The sequence below is a fragment of the Penicillium malachiteum genome (assembly GCF_028827825.1).
Source record: "Penicillium malachiteum strain IBT 17515 chromosome Unknown utg000005l:1.0-9002435.0:326005.0-9005861.0, whole genome shotgun sequence".
Classification (NCBI taxonomy): domain Eukaryota; kingdom Fungi; phylum Ascomycota; class Eurotiomycetes; order Eurotiales; family Aspergillaceae; genus Penicillium; species Penicillium malachiteum.
This window is the reverse complement of record NW_026643099.1, coordinates 6,045,869-6,058,493: the sequence shown is the minus strand read 5'-3', so window position 1 is coordinate 6,058,493 and position 12,625 is coordinate 6,045,869. Positions and strand designations below refer to the sequence as shown.

General features: G+C 47.2%; 4 protein-coding genes across 4 annotated transcripts; 2 read left to right on the top strand and 2 right to left on the bottom strand.

Annotated features, from left to right (window-relative positions):
• Positions 1-848: 848 nt before the first annotated feature.
• On the top strand, positions 849-3,755 carry N7483_012245 (NCBP1 family protein; the record flags this gene model as incomplete). Its single annotated transcript, XM_057095672.1, has 7 exons — positions 849-924; positions 978-1,072; positions 1,182-1,288; positions 1,364-1,631; positions 1,693-2,600; positions 2,658-2,839; positions 2,899-3,755. The coding sequence occupies 7 exons, from the start codon at positions 849-851 to the stop codon at positions 3,753-3,755; spliced, it is 2,493 nt and encodes an 830-aa protein (XP_056941643.1).
• Positions 3,756-4,707: 952 nt separating this feature from the next.
• N7483_012244 (C2H2-type zinc finger protein) lies at positions 4,708-6,114 on the bottom strand (the record flags this gene model as incomplete). Its single annotated transcript, XM_057095671.1, has 5 exons — positions 4,708-5,067; positions 5,119-5,292; positions 5,344-5,397; positions 5,448-5,510; positions 5,542-6,114. 5 exons carry the CDS (start codon positions 6,112-6,114, stop codon positions 4,708-4,710), a joined length of 1,224 nt encoding a protein of 407 aa, XP_056941642.1.
• Positions 6,115-7,691: 1,577 nt separating this feature from the next.
• Positions 7,692-10,101, bottom strand: rcoA (uncharacterized protein; the record flags this gene model as incomplete). The annotated part of the gene is made up of 7 exons (XM_057095670.1): positions 7,692-7,716; positions 7,789-8,066; positions 8,175-8,645; positions 8,716-9,257; positions 9,321-9,628; positions 9,705-9,786; positions 9,981-10,101. 7 exons carry the CDS (start codon positions 10,099-10,101, stop codon positions 7,692-7,694), a joined length of 1,827 nt encoding a protein of 608 aa, XP_056941641.1.
• A 1,089-nt stretch (positions 10,102-11,190) lies between these two features.
• N7483_012242 (sterol desaturase family protein) lies at positions 11,191-12,317 on the top strand (the record flags this gene model as incomplete). The annotated part of the gene is made up of 2 exons (XM_057095669.1): positions 11,191-11,459; positions 11,534-12,317. 2 exons carry the CDS (start codon positions 11,191-11,193, stop codon positions 12,315-12,317), a joined length of 1,053 nt encoding a protein of 350 aa, XP_056941640.1.
• Between the last annotated feature and the right edge of the window lie 308 nt (positions 12,318-12,625).

The window sequence follows — 12,625 nt, the reverse complement described above, 5'->3', positions numbered from 1 at the left end:
TTTTGTTTCTTTTGTTTCTTTTCTCTTTCCTCTTCCCTCCCCATTCCCCTTTTTATTTCCCTCGGAACCTTTTGCTTTTTTTTGTCTCTTTTGATCTATGTTTCCCCCTTTTGCAAATGATATTGCCCGGTTCTGCCCCGAGGCTATGTGTGGGTTCCATCAAGGTTCCTTTCCCTCTTGACTCCTGGCCATGAGTTTCACGTTCCAGTTTCGAAGCGAGCAATTCCCTGGCTCTATGCATCTATGCAACCTATAGAGGTATGCTATGGTTGAATCGTAGGGCCGTTATTCGGATTTGGTCATGTAAGAAGAAGGCATTCTTTTGTTATAGCATTTTTTGATATAAGTGTCAGACCAAGCATTGATTACCCCCAGGCATAGTTGAGTACTATTATTAGTAGGAGAATTCTGTAACTTTACGTCTGATATCCTATCATTGGAACTTGACAGCATTATCCATGTATATACTCATATTAGGTACTGGGATCATCCTGTAGCATACTATCTTCCTGCTATTGTTCCAAGCTCAACTGGTTGTACATGGCGAGATAGTCGCAGTATACTCTGGCCATCATATCAATTGATATGCGCATTCAGATAGATTGAAAACCCAAGACTTTCTCCCTTGTCATAATAATTTCTCCTACTAACATTGAAAATATTTATGTGATTCACTTATATGCACCATAGGGGCATTTGAAGTGAGGCGGTATTTGATTGTTGCTCGGATCGGATTTTCCCCACTCCGGAGCTGCCATTTGAATTGACCTTGGAGCTTCGATCTTCCGAACATTATCCCCATTATTTCTTGTCCTTGATCTCCCACTGTCCCCCAGACTTTGCGCATCATGGCTGATTACGAGCGCCGGAACAATGGACACCGAGGAGGTGGAGGTGGAGGTGGACGCAAACGTCGCTACAGAGGTGAGCAACAAGCAACAGAAGCTATCCTGCGATCGCAACTGACGAAACACTAGATGATGAGGACTTCGATCGCCGCCCTCAGAGACGCAGATATGAAGAGCCACTATTCGTGCAGGTGCGCCGACAGCTATTGACCATTGCAGAATCGGTATGATCTCATCGTCGCCCTTCAGTTCCGTCGTCCCGTCGCTTCTTCTTACTTTTACTTGCGAAACTCGTGTCTGAACCCCGATACTGATACTATACGGATCAATTAGGCTGCCCGAAGAGTCGAGGATGATATCATGAGCATTGCGAAGTCTGTCGCGGAAAATTACGATGACCAAGAGCTGCGCGACACCTATGTCGATATCTCTCTGGATCTGTACGTATAAAAACCATTGACGCGGTCTTGGCGCGAATTGCAAAACTGCTTGCTAACATTGAGCTTTCCATGCAGTGTAATCGAGCAACCGATGAAAATTCCCTTCGTGGCCGCGACAACCCTCGTCGCCTACAACCTTAAGGCGGAGCTTGGCGCGGACCTGCTGAAGAAAGCTGGCGAAGCACTACAGAAGTACATTGACTTGGGATCCTGGCGGGAAGTGAAGCTTCTTCTTCGCTTTCTCGGTGGTCTACAGCCTCTGTTTGAGGGTGAGGGTATCTTCCCTCTGCTTGAGGAGCTGTTCGCCCGTGCGGTTGACCTTCAAACTGCATCCTCAGAAGACGTAAGTCCTTCATGTCTCTCTACTGGAGTCGTTTAGGTGCTAACTTGCATTTTGGATATAGTTGCTTGGTCTGGAGCTCGTCAAGATCATCCTTTTCACCATTCCTTATGTGATGACCTCTCCTGCCACTGGCTTTGAGTCGCAGGCTCAGGCCCTCCTCGAGAAAACGGACATTATTGCATCTACTCCACATGCGCTGGTCGATTTAGTAAATACATTTAGTCCCGACGAGAACAAGGAAGCGGCTGGACCGAGTGTTATCAGCCTGCTTCAAACCCAGCTACAGGGCGAGGCTAACCGGGGCTGGGAGCTGAAATGTCTCCCGCGTCCCTGGAAGGGTGTCCAGGAAATCGAAAAGGATGATCAGGAACCAGGTCAATCGCTTTTCGAGCCTGTGAACAAGGTTACTTTCCCACAAGTCAATGTTCCTAACCCTGTGCCCAATGGTCCCCGTCCTCTTTTCCCTGAGGTCTACATCTCTGTCTACGCCAACCAAGAAATCGACACCGTGCCCCCGCCATCTGATATCACATCTTTGCTTCTGCGAGACGCCTTGGTGGATACCATCAACCTTATTGACTTTAACCGCGTTGCCGGAGCCAAGTATCTGATTGACGTTGACTGTTACTTCACCCCGTACACCTTCGTCAAGCGCGCGACTCCCTTCGACCGTATGCGTGATCTCGCTGGCGAGGGTCAGTCTTGGAAGCCAGAGGATGTTGCTGTGGATGCGGTGTTCTCGCAATTGTACCAGCTTCCCACACCCGAGCACAAGCTTGTTTACTACCATGCTCTCCTGACGGAATGCTGCAAGATTGCGCCAGCTGCCATCGCGCCTAGCCTGGGTCGTGCCATCCGATTCTTGTATAACAACTTGGAGACGATGGATCTGGAGTTGAGTAACCGATTCTTGGATTGGTTCGCGCACCATCTGAGCAACTTTGGATTCACGTGGAAGTGGAGCGAGTGGTAAGTACTCAAAATCCTTTGGAGGAAGAAGAGACAGCACATACTAATGTAAACCAGGGTTGAGGATCTTGACCTCCCTGCCATTCACGCCAAGTTGGCCTTTATCAATGGGGCTTTGGATAAGGAAATTCGACTCAGCTTCGCACAGCGCATTAAGGGTACTCTGCCAGAGCCATATATTCCCTTGATCACTGAAGGGAAAGAAAAGGACACGCCTGAGTTCAAGTATTTGTCTGAGGGTGAGTTTGAGAATTGTGTGTATTTTGTCTCATTGAACAGTCACTAATTGAGAAAACAGCAACGCCATATGCTAAGGAAGGACAAGAGCTTATGCAGCTCATCAGAAAGAAGGCAGGCGACGAGGAGATTCAGGCCGTGATTGCCTCAATTGAGGAACAGGCGCAGAGCATGGGAGTGGAAGACCCCAAGATCCCCTCAACGGACGCCTTAGTGACCTCCATCTGCTTCGTGGGGTCCAAATCTCTGTCACACGTCTTATCGTGCATTGAGCGAAACAAGGACCGATTGTTAGCTATTGGACCTGTCTCGCAACGAGCTCGTTGCCAGATTATCGGGTCGGTTATGGAGTACTGGGCCGATCAATCCGGTATCGCGATCGATATCATTGACAAACTGCTCAACTACACTATCATCAGCCCCCTTTCCGTTCTAGAATGGGCTCTCTCCGAATCCATTGCAGCTGGCACCGTGCTATCTAAGTCGCATATCTACGAAATGATCTCCGCCACTGTCGGCAAGGTCACCAATCGAATGCGACAGATCGTCGCGGCCCGGACACAGCCCGGTCTATACGAACCTCAGCTGAGTGTACTAGATGAGACACTAGCTCGAGAGCGGGCTGAGATGCAAGCACTTTTCCAGTTCATTGAAGATTCCATTGTTTCGGTGGCGGCGGGAAGTAACGATGAACTAATGGAGCGTGGTGATGGAAGTGGTGATCTGCCCGAGGATGCTATCATTCGCCAATGGGGTCGCCGATGGCTCCGAGTGTTCCGACGCAAGGTTGCCGTGGAAGAGGCGTTCATCACTGATGCATTAGCTCACGCCACTCCAGTGGGCACCGAGGCTCCACCTATGCAGGCTGATACTAGTGGGGAAGAGGATGTGAAGATTGCCGATGCAGATGAGCAATAGTGTGATGGGACTCATAGGAGTATGACAGGAGGGAAAGTACTCCGTAGAGAAGAGGATAGGTGGAGTCTTGGTTTGGAGTCTTATCCTCTTTCTTTTTTTTAATCCACTTTTCTTTCTCTCTCTCTCTCTCTTTTTCTTCTTTCTTTTGTTTCTCCACGGAGTTTACATTGACATGATCTACTCAAGGATGTTTGTGTATCTGTACGGCAGATCATCATCTCCCACATGGGGATGTACTAAGTACACTATTGCAAGTCTGAGGTGATCTGAGCAGATCCTAACAGAATTCAGAATTCCGAATCACTAAAATGCATTAATAAAAGTAATAAAGATAAGAATAAAGATAAAAATAAATGGAACAGATCGACTCGGATCAGGCCCACCACTCTGTACTCTGTACCCTGTACACTGTAGGCGTACATCGATAAAAAGCCGAAAAAAGCAATATGTCAATCCAAATTACCCACCACTGACCTTTCAATTCAATCTAATGTCTTTATCGGGTGAATGGTACCTAGTACCAAGGTAGTTGATGTGCACGTACCCCTGAATCGTTGCATTCATCGTTCGGCCCAATGGTCCACCTCGTGTCTAGAAGCGTGGTTAGGCAGCTGTCAAGGCAAACACTAATATTCAATCGATGCTGTACCTCTAAGGGGGAGGAGAATGGTTCCTGGGAAAAAAAGGAAATATGATTGAAAAAAGAAATATGTGAATTAAAGTAGAAGCTTGAAAGATGGATTTTGTATATGGAATAAAGTACAGATAAACTCATAAAATCATATACAACATAGAACATACAAATCAATGCCCTAAAGAGATAAAACAGAAAACCGGGGTATAATCCAGAAAAGAATCCTGGAACCATAGAAACAAATGACCATCAAATCCCGAATACATAAAAAAAAACAAAATACTCAACAGATACAAAGTAAACCTGCTGGGCAGCTGGTTAATGTTGACCCCGTCGATCCATGTAGTACGACCCCGATTCATCCCCATCACTAGATGCACCAGTATACATAGAAAGCTGATCGTAACTTCCCCTTCTCTGCATCTGTTGTGACAGATCATCCTCTGATTCCATAGATGCCATCCGGTGTAAAGTATCACTAGTCGCTGCGCGCTTCGTAGTCAAGATTCGTCGATCTTTCCCGCGTCCCTTGATGCCCTTGTTACTGTTCTTGTAGAGACTTGCGAAGTATTCCCACAGTTCTCGATCTTGAGCGTTCACAGCGCCGTGATCGTGTGGCTGCGAGAAACGGAGTGTCAAGGAGCGGATTGTTGAAGCGTGGAATTTATTCTGGTGAGACTGTATTCTGTTAGATTGATTTGGATGTGTGCATCTGTATCTGTAGCTTACCTTGAGATTCCCAAGTTGAGTGAATTTCTTGCCACAGTCATCCAGTAAACACGTAAACGGCTTATTCTGCAAATGGGTTGTCTTATGCGCCCGCACGTTGCCCCGTTGTGCGAAGGTCTTATGGCAGATATCACAGGAGTAGGGTTTCTCGCCTGTGTGACGACGTTCATGGGTCTAGGGTCTGTTAGACTGGACTTATCTGTGATGACTGGAGGGTGTAGTTACCTTTAGGTTACCAAGTTGTGAGAATCGTTGTCCGCACGAGGGTTCTTTGCAGATCTATAGTATATTAGCTGGGTCCAATGATACCCCACTTGATGTAAACTCACAAATGGCTTATCTCCCGTATGAGCCCGCGTATGAATATCCAAATGAGTCTTTTGTGCGAAGCTCTTTCCGCAATTCGGTAGTGTACATGTATACTTTCTTCGCTTCCCGGATCGAGATAACTGCTCTGTACCAATCATACACCGCGGTGGAGACATGGGATGATGAAATGTGGGATACCCCCCCTGGTGCAGCGAGATGCTGCAATGGAGGCAGGGACTGATGAATCGGTGAGATCACAGTTCCGGTTTCTGGTTTCGCCTGAATAGCTTTCATGAGGACATCGACTTCGGTTGAGAACTCGATACTCGAGCCTGATGGCTTCTTCAGGGAGGTCTCGCGCGTATCGACGCTCTTGAGTACCTGGTTGATGGCGTTCTTTGCGGGTCGGATCTCTGGTAGAGAGTGTAGTGGTGGTTGGTTTAGTCGTACTGGTGATGTAAGTGGTGGCTGACTGGCTACCATGTAATGACCATATGGGTGTGAAGGTTGACTCAGAGGCCCTCCATAGTGGTATGGAGTGGTTGTGGGTGGAGTATGATAGGGTAGAGAGTATGAGGGAGTTGATGAGTGCGAGTAGTATGGGTATAGAGATGATTCCATACGACGAGGGAATGATCCAACATGACCAGGAAAGTCATAGGATGAGACTGGCTCTGCAGTCTCCATTGTGATAATTGTTTTCTTTTTGATTCTGGTGTATAGTGTCCAGATATCACCAAGAATTGTTTTTTTCTTTCTTTCTCCTGGTCGAGTATGTTGGGTTCTGATTCCACAAAGAATGGGTTTTTGGATCTATATAAGTGTTGCTTGCATGTGCTGCGATGTATGATTGACAGTGGAGACCATGTATGACGTTCCCCGTAATAGATAGTTGGGTAAGAAGAATGAGGCCCCAACGTGCATAATGGAGAAGGCGACCTGAAAACTGCAGATGGACGCATCGATGAAAAAGAAATGAGTAATTCCGATTATATTAGACTTTTGGGACTTTTGGCCCCGATAAACTAACAAAAAATTTCATGAGTTGTTTAATATGTGAACAGCCGCGACTGGCGACAAGTGTTGTTCTACTCATTACCCAACCTCCCTTCTTCTTTCTCTCTATTCTCTATACTTCTCTCTACCACCACACTACAACAACAACCCATAATTCTTCAACTCCTATACTCTTTACACTGATTTCCAATATCACACCATGTTTACCATGCTGATCAAAAAACAAATCAATGCATCACCTCGAGGGCGGGCCGGGCCTTCGGGCTTTCAAAGTGGACCAAGGATCTGCAGTCGACGAGTCAGCCCTCGTTCATTGGGGAATCCGGATGCGCCCGTCCGATAGTCGCCAATAGCGTCCGATCATTCATCCAGCGAATATCCTGACTAGCCGCCCATGGCCTTGGAAATTCCAAGGTTCCCTCCCGATCGGTTTCAGCTCGATCGTCGACGATCTTCGTGTTCGTGACCCCCCCCCCAATTATACGAACCATTTTTTTTTTACCTTACGGAGTACTTACTCCGGATAACTATGCACGTCGTGCATCTAACTCCCTTTTTTTGGTTTCTTGTTTTACTTGAGGTCTCTTTGGTTCCTGCAGTCCTGCAGGGATTATGAAAAAAAGGGGGAGGGAAATCAAAATCAAAATCCTAGTGAACCAGTCAGATTCTCATACTTCTTTAAGTCTGGGGGTGTTTGACACACGGTCCTCTCTCTTTGCTCTCTCTCTCGTACCTGGGATCCACTAACTTCTTTATTATTAGTGATTTTCGGGTCTTATTACGATGTACGGAATGATCGACCTTTTACTAAATTCATCACAATTCGACAGGTCCGACTTGTCACACCCATCAGTGCCACCAAGAGAACTAGAGGCTCTGTGGTCATTTGGACCAGGGGGAGGGGAAGTTTTGCTGGGTCCCCAGTTCTCCCCAGTTCTTCCACAGTTCTGGTTTTATTTTATTTTATTTTTTATTATTTTTCTTGTGTCACCTGGAAATGTTTTACATGGATATTTGCATTTTGAACTGCATTATTCAATACGCAAAAAAAGGGGGTTAGAGACATTGAGACACCAGCAAATTTGAAGAGCCCGACCCGGCTTGTAAATGGATCCCAGAACAATTCTCCATAGTTAAAAAAAAAAAGAAAAGGGATAAAGGGGAAAAAGGAAAAAAGAAGCATAAAAAATCAACAGAAAAAAAAAAGAAAAGGATATGTCATGCTTGCGCCAAGTCATTCGCCCCTTTTACCGTCCATTGTAGTTGGAGTATCTAAAGAATAAAAGGGTCAGAACTGAGGACATAGACCTCTGGATAGAAGGATCAAAATTAATAATCACTTACCTCCAAATTCGAGCACGCATGTCTCCACTACCAGTTGCAAAGAGGTTTCCAGTTGGGGCTGGGGCAACAGAAATCACTATATCCGCGGAGAATAGATTAGAATTGACACATACAATAGGGATAGGGATAGCTGGATTCGACTCACCGGAGTTCTTGTGTCCTTGCAACATCATCTGAGCATTTCCGGTGACAGGATCCCAGAACTGAACGCCACGATCCTTAGAACCACTCATGACCCACTGACCATCAGGAGTCAGGCAGACGCTAAGAACAAAGTCCTAAAAAAAACAAAAAACAAAACAAGGTTAGAAAAGAAAGATTGACAAGGTTTTGAAACAATTGAGTTCATCGGAAACAAAGAAAAGAAAAAATAAAAGATCACCAACCTTGTGTCCCTCAAACGTCCGAACACACTTGCCGCCCTTGACGCCGCTGTGGGGGTGCATGCCCCGCGGAACAGTAAGTTCCCACAACTTGATAGTCTTGTCCAGACTACCGCTAACCAGGTCGCGACCATTGGGCGCGAAGGCAACCGAGTACACACTGTCTTTGTGACCATCAGGATTCTCAAGTCGCTCCACCAAGTATCCAGTGGTAGTATCCCACACGCGAACACTCTTGTCAAGCGAACCAGCTGCCACATAGTGTCCATCAGGAGACATAGCCACAGTGGTGACTCCATCCTCAATGCTGAGAGTGTAGACAAGCTTGCCATCGAGAATATCCCAAAGACGCACAGTCTTGTCACCACTACCAGAGGCAATGTAACGACCATTACCGGCAAAATCCAGCGAATAGATATCCTGCTCGTGACCAGAGAAGATGTGCTTGATGCTGCGCGAGGCAATATCCCAAACCTGAATTTTGTTAGCTTATTTCTCTACTTCCAAGGTTATCTCCACCACACTCTAGTAGGGTGGGACTTACTCGGATCTGCTTGTCTTCAGCACCGGTGGCCAGGTACTTTCCATCAGGACTGAAACAAACACTGCGGATGTAAAGATCACCATCCTTGTCAACATTCTCATCTTGCAGAGTGGCCACGTTCTGTCCAGTGGTCACATCGAAGATCTGCGCAGAGCGGTTGCAACCAGTGGCCAGATACTTGCCATCACGGCTGAAGCGAACACAGCAAACCACACTGTCATGGCTGAGGTGGTGCACCAACTCAACATCCAGAACACGCTGGACCTCTGGGTTGAATACCGCATACCAATCGGGTCCCTCACGCTTCTGCGACGGAGGCAGATCCTCAGGGTTCCAGTTCGCAAGCATATTTCCAGGACGATCCTGGCGAACAATGGGTGCCGCTTGGGTACCAGGAGGTGTGGGACGGATCTGAGGAGAAGCACGAGGGTCTGTTGGGTAAGTCATCTGAGTCTGTTGGGGAGTGGCCGGACCAGGAGGCGCGCGACCACGTTTACCAGGACCTGGAGATGCAGTGGGAGGAGGGGGGGGACCACCATAACCTGGAATTGCAAATAAATCAGGTTAGCGACATAGAATAAATTTCTATTCTAATTCTCACATACCGGTCACAGCAGCGCCAGGTGGATATCCTCCAAAAGAGCTCTGCGGGGGCTGGCCAGGCTGGGCGGCCGAGGCAGGCTGTTGAAGGGCATGCCCGGGAGGCTGCTGATCCTGGGGAGGGGGAGGGGCAAGACCGGGACCACTACCTCCTTGGTTGGCCATAATGCCACTGAATAAGTCGCGTGGGCCATGGCCGACCTGCGGCGGCTGGCCTTGAGGAGCTGTGTGTGTTGCGGGCGCAATGTGGGAAACGGTCTGCACTCCGCGCGACTCGAGTTCGTGTCGCAGCATGCGAATTTCGGCTTCGTAGCTGTAGAATTACAGGTGTGAGCGTAGTTCAATGTTTAAATCCATCAAGAAGCATTAAAATAGAACAATTGACATACTCCTGCTTCATCTTCACCTGGGTCTGCTCCAGTTGATACACCTTTTGACGGATCATCTCCATCTCCTGGAGCTGGCCGGTAACTACATCTATCCGTTAGAAAACTTTCAGCGCATTTTGTTGAACCTTAAGTCACAGTCATGAATAGACTGTTGACTTTAATTGATAGGGGTCGACATTGCGCATTTCAAAAGGGGGCAGGGGGAAGAATCGAGTAGATCCATAGGTCGGAAAGAATATAAAGGGATTGATGATTGTCAATGGAAGGGACACGTACACTGATGCTCAAATTCACCGGTGCTGCGAGACTGAGTCTCAAATTCCTGACGGAGCTGGTCCAACAACTCCGTCAGACGGGAGTTGGGAGCAGGCACCATGCCGCGATGAGCGCTGTACATGATGATTAATGAGGCGCCGAAAAGGATTTGTTATTCCCACAAGATATGAGAAAGAGGAACGCGTAGAGGAAGGTCGAGCTTATTGACAAGACTTGCGATCACGATCGCCGCAATGGACAGGGTCTCAAAGCCGATCACCGGGGCAATGCTGCTTGGTGGTGCGACACCAGGCAGCGAGCCACAGCTACGATAGACAACCAAGAAAATAGACTGGTACCGAAGCGGAACCACGAGAAGGTAGATGGAGCTGATAGAAGAGAGTGGTGGAGTTGGAGTCAGCGAGCTGTAGAGGGGAGTGAAGAGGCTGGGTTGAGTTTGGGGCGGGCAGAATTGGGGCGGCTACTGCCGTTAGCGCCAGAAGCGATGGGCTAATAAGCGAGAAGCGCAAGGTGGAGGAGGATGAGTATGGAAGTATTTGATGATAAGATTTAGATATTATTGATTAATTATGTTAAGAAAGTAGGATGAAAAGATATTAAGAAAATAAGTATATTTAACAATTTCTAAGCAACTCTCTTTATATGTATTTTTTTTTTCAAATTATCTTCATGAGGCTCTTGATACAGTGAACTCCCGTTTGCAGAGTGATGACACAAGGTCCAGATCTCAAGGTGAAATTACGTGGAAAGTGGAGTTTGTTGATGCCTGAATATTATGAATTTATGCCTTATTGCCTTATTGCCTGAATTATGTGCAAGGTACAGATCATGTGATTTGGGGGCGCCACTTCTGCACAAAAAGGGGTAAAATCAGCACTGTATAACATAACATAGTAACAATGTCAACAACAGATGATAACACCCTTTTGATTCACTTTTATATTACATTAATATATATAAAGTATTAATCTAAAATAAATTCATATCTTTATTCTCATATTTCTTTCTAAATATATTTATCTGGTTAACTATATCCATGGATACTGATAAGATGGCCTGATCGCTGATTAAGGCGGCAGATATGGTTCCGCGCTGGTGTGATGCGGGCAGAATTTATTCATTTGCCACGGACCCTCCCCTTTAATGTAAATTCTTTCTTCACCAATTACCTTCTCCCCTATTCCTCTTACTCCTCCAGATCGAATTCATCATGGATATCATTCTGGAAATATGGGATACCTTCATTGGTGATCGCATGTATTCCACCCTTCTTCCGACCTCCCTTTCCTCCTCCGTGTCTTTCCCGGGCTTTGTCAATGCCGCCAACAGTTCACTCGCCTTGTTTGGCGCCGCTGAACCCTTTATCTATGAGCCTGCCACTCAGCTCATGACCTTGGAGCCCTCCAAATATGCGTACCTTAGCGCCTGGCCACGGAACAACATCTATCGCCAATTCACCAGCTTCTTCTTGATCACTTGGTACGTGCAATGTCTTGCCCCTCAGAGAAAACCGTTCTCATTTACTCCGTACCACAGGCACTAACACCCTATAGGATCTTCGGTCTTCTCGTCTATTTCATTGTGGCGACCCTCTCCTACATCTTCGTTTGGGACAAAACCACCTACAACCATCCCAAGTTCCTGCGAAACCAGATCTCCATGGAGATTAGACAAGCCATGGAATCCATGCCCCCAATGGCCCTCTTGACCGCGCCCTTCTTCACCATGGAAGTCCGAGGCTACGCCAAGCTCTACGATACAGTCGCCGAAGAACCCTTCCCATACTATAGCGTCTTGCAAATCCCATTCTTCATCTTCTTCACCGATTTCTTCATCTACTGGATTCACCGTGGTCTGCACCACCCGAGCGTTTACAAGACCCTTCACAAGCCTCACCACAAGTGGATCATGCCGAGTCCCTTCGCTTCGCACGCTTTCCACCCCTTGGATGGCTGGTCTCAGAGTGTGCCCTACCACGTGTTTCCTTTCATTTTCCCTCTGCAGAAAGTCGCCTACGTCTTCTTGTTCGGCTTCATCAACCTCTGGACCGTCTTCATCCACGATGGAGAGTATGTGGCTAACAGCCCGGTTGTGAACGGAGCCGCCTGCCACACCATGCACCACTTGTACTTCAACTACAACTACGGTCAATTCACCACCCTCTGGGACCGTCTTGGTGGCAGCTACCGCAAGCCTAACGAGGAGCTTTTCCGCCGCGAGACCAAGATGGGTGACAAGGAATGGAAGCGCCAGGCTAAGGAGATGGAGGCTATCCTCAAGACCGTGGAGGGTGAGGATGACCGCAGTTACTCTGCCGATACGAAGAAAAACCTTTGAGGTGCGAGCAGGTTCTCCAAGGCCTAGAACTGGCTGTTTTACGTTCAGCAGCGAAGCTGGGCTTGGGTCTACTCGAATCGCGCTTTTCATCACTGCATTCTTAGAAGGAGCTTGAGGCTCTCCTTGCATTCTCATTTTCAGCATAGGAAGCCTGTTCATCAGGTTTGACCTTGATTCTTCCACTACATTAATTTTTTTGCTGTACATTTCATACTCGTTTTTAATGCCTTCGATAAAAATGGAGCCACTTGGGCTCCCACTTCTTGTACATACACATACTACCATATTTTTATCATGCAGATCAGAAT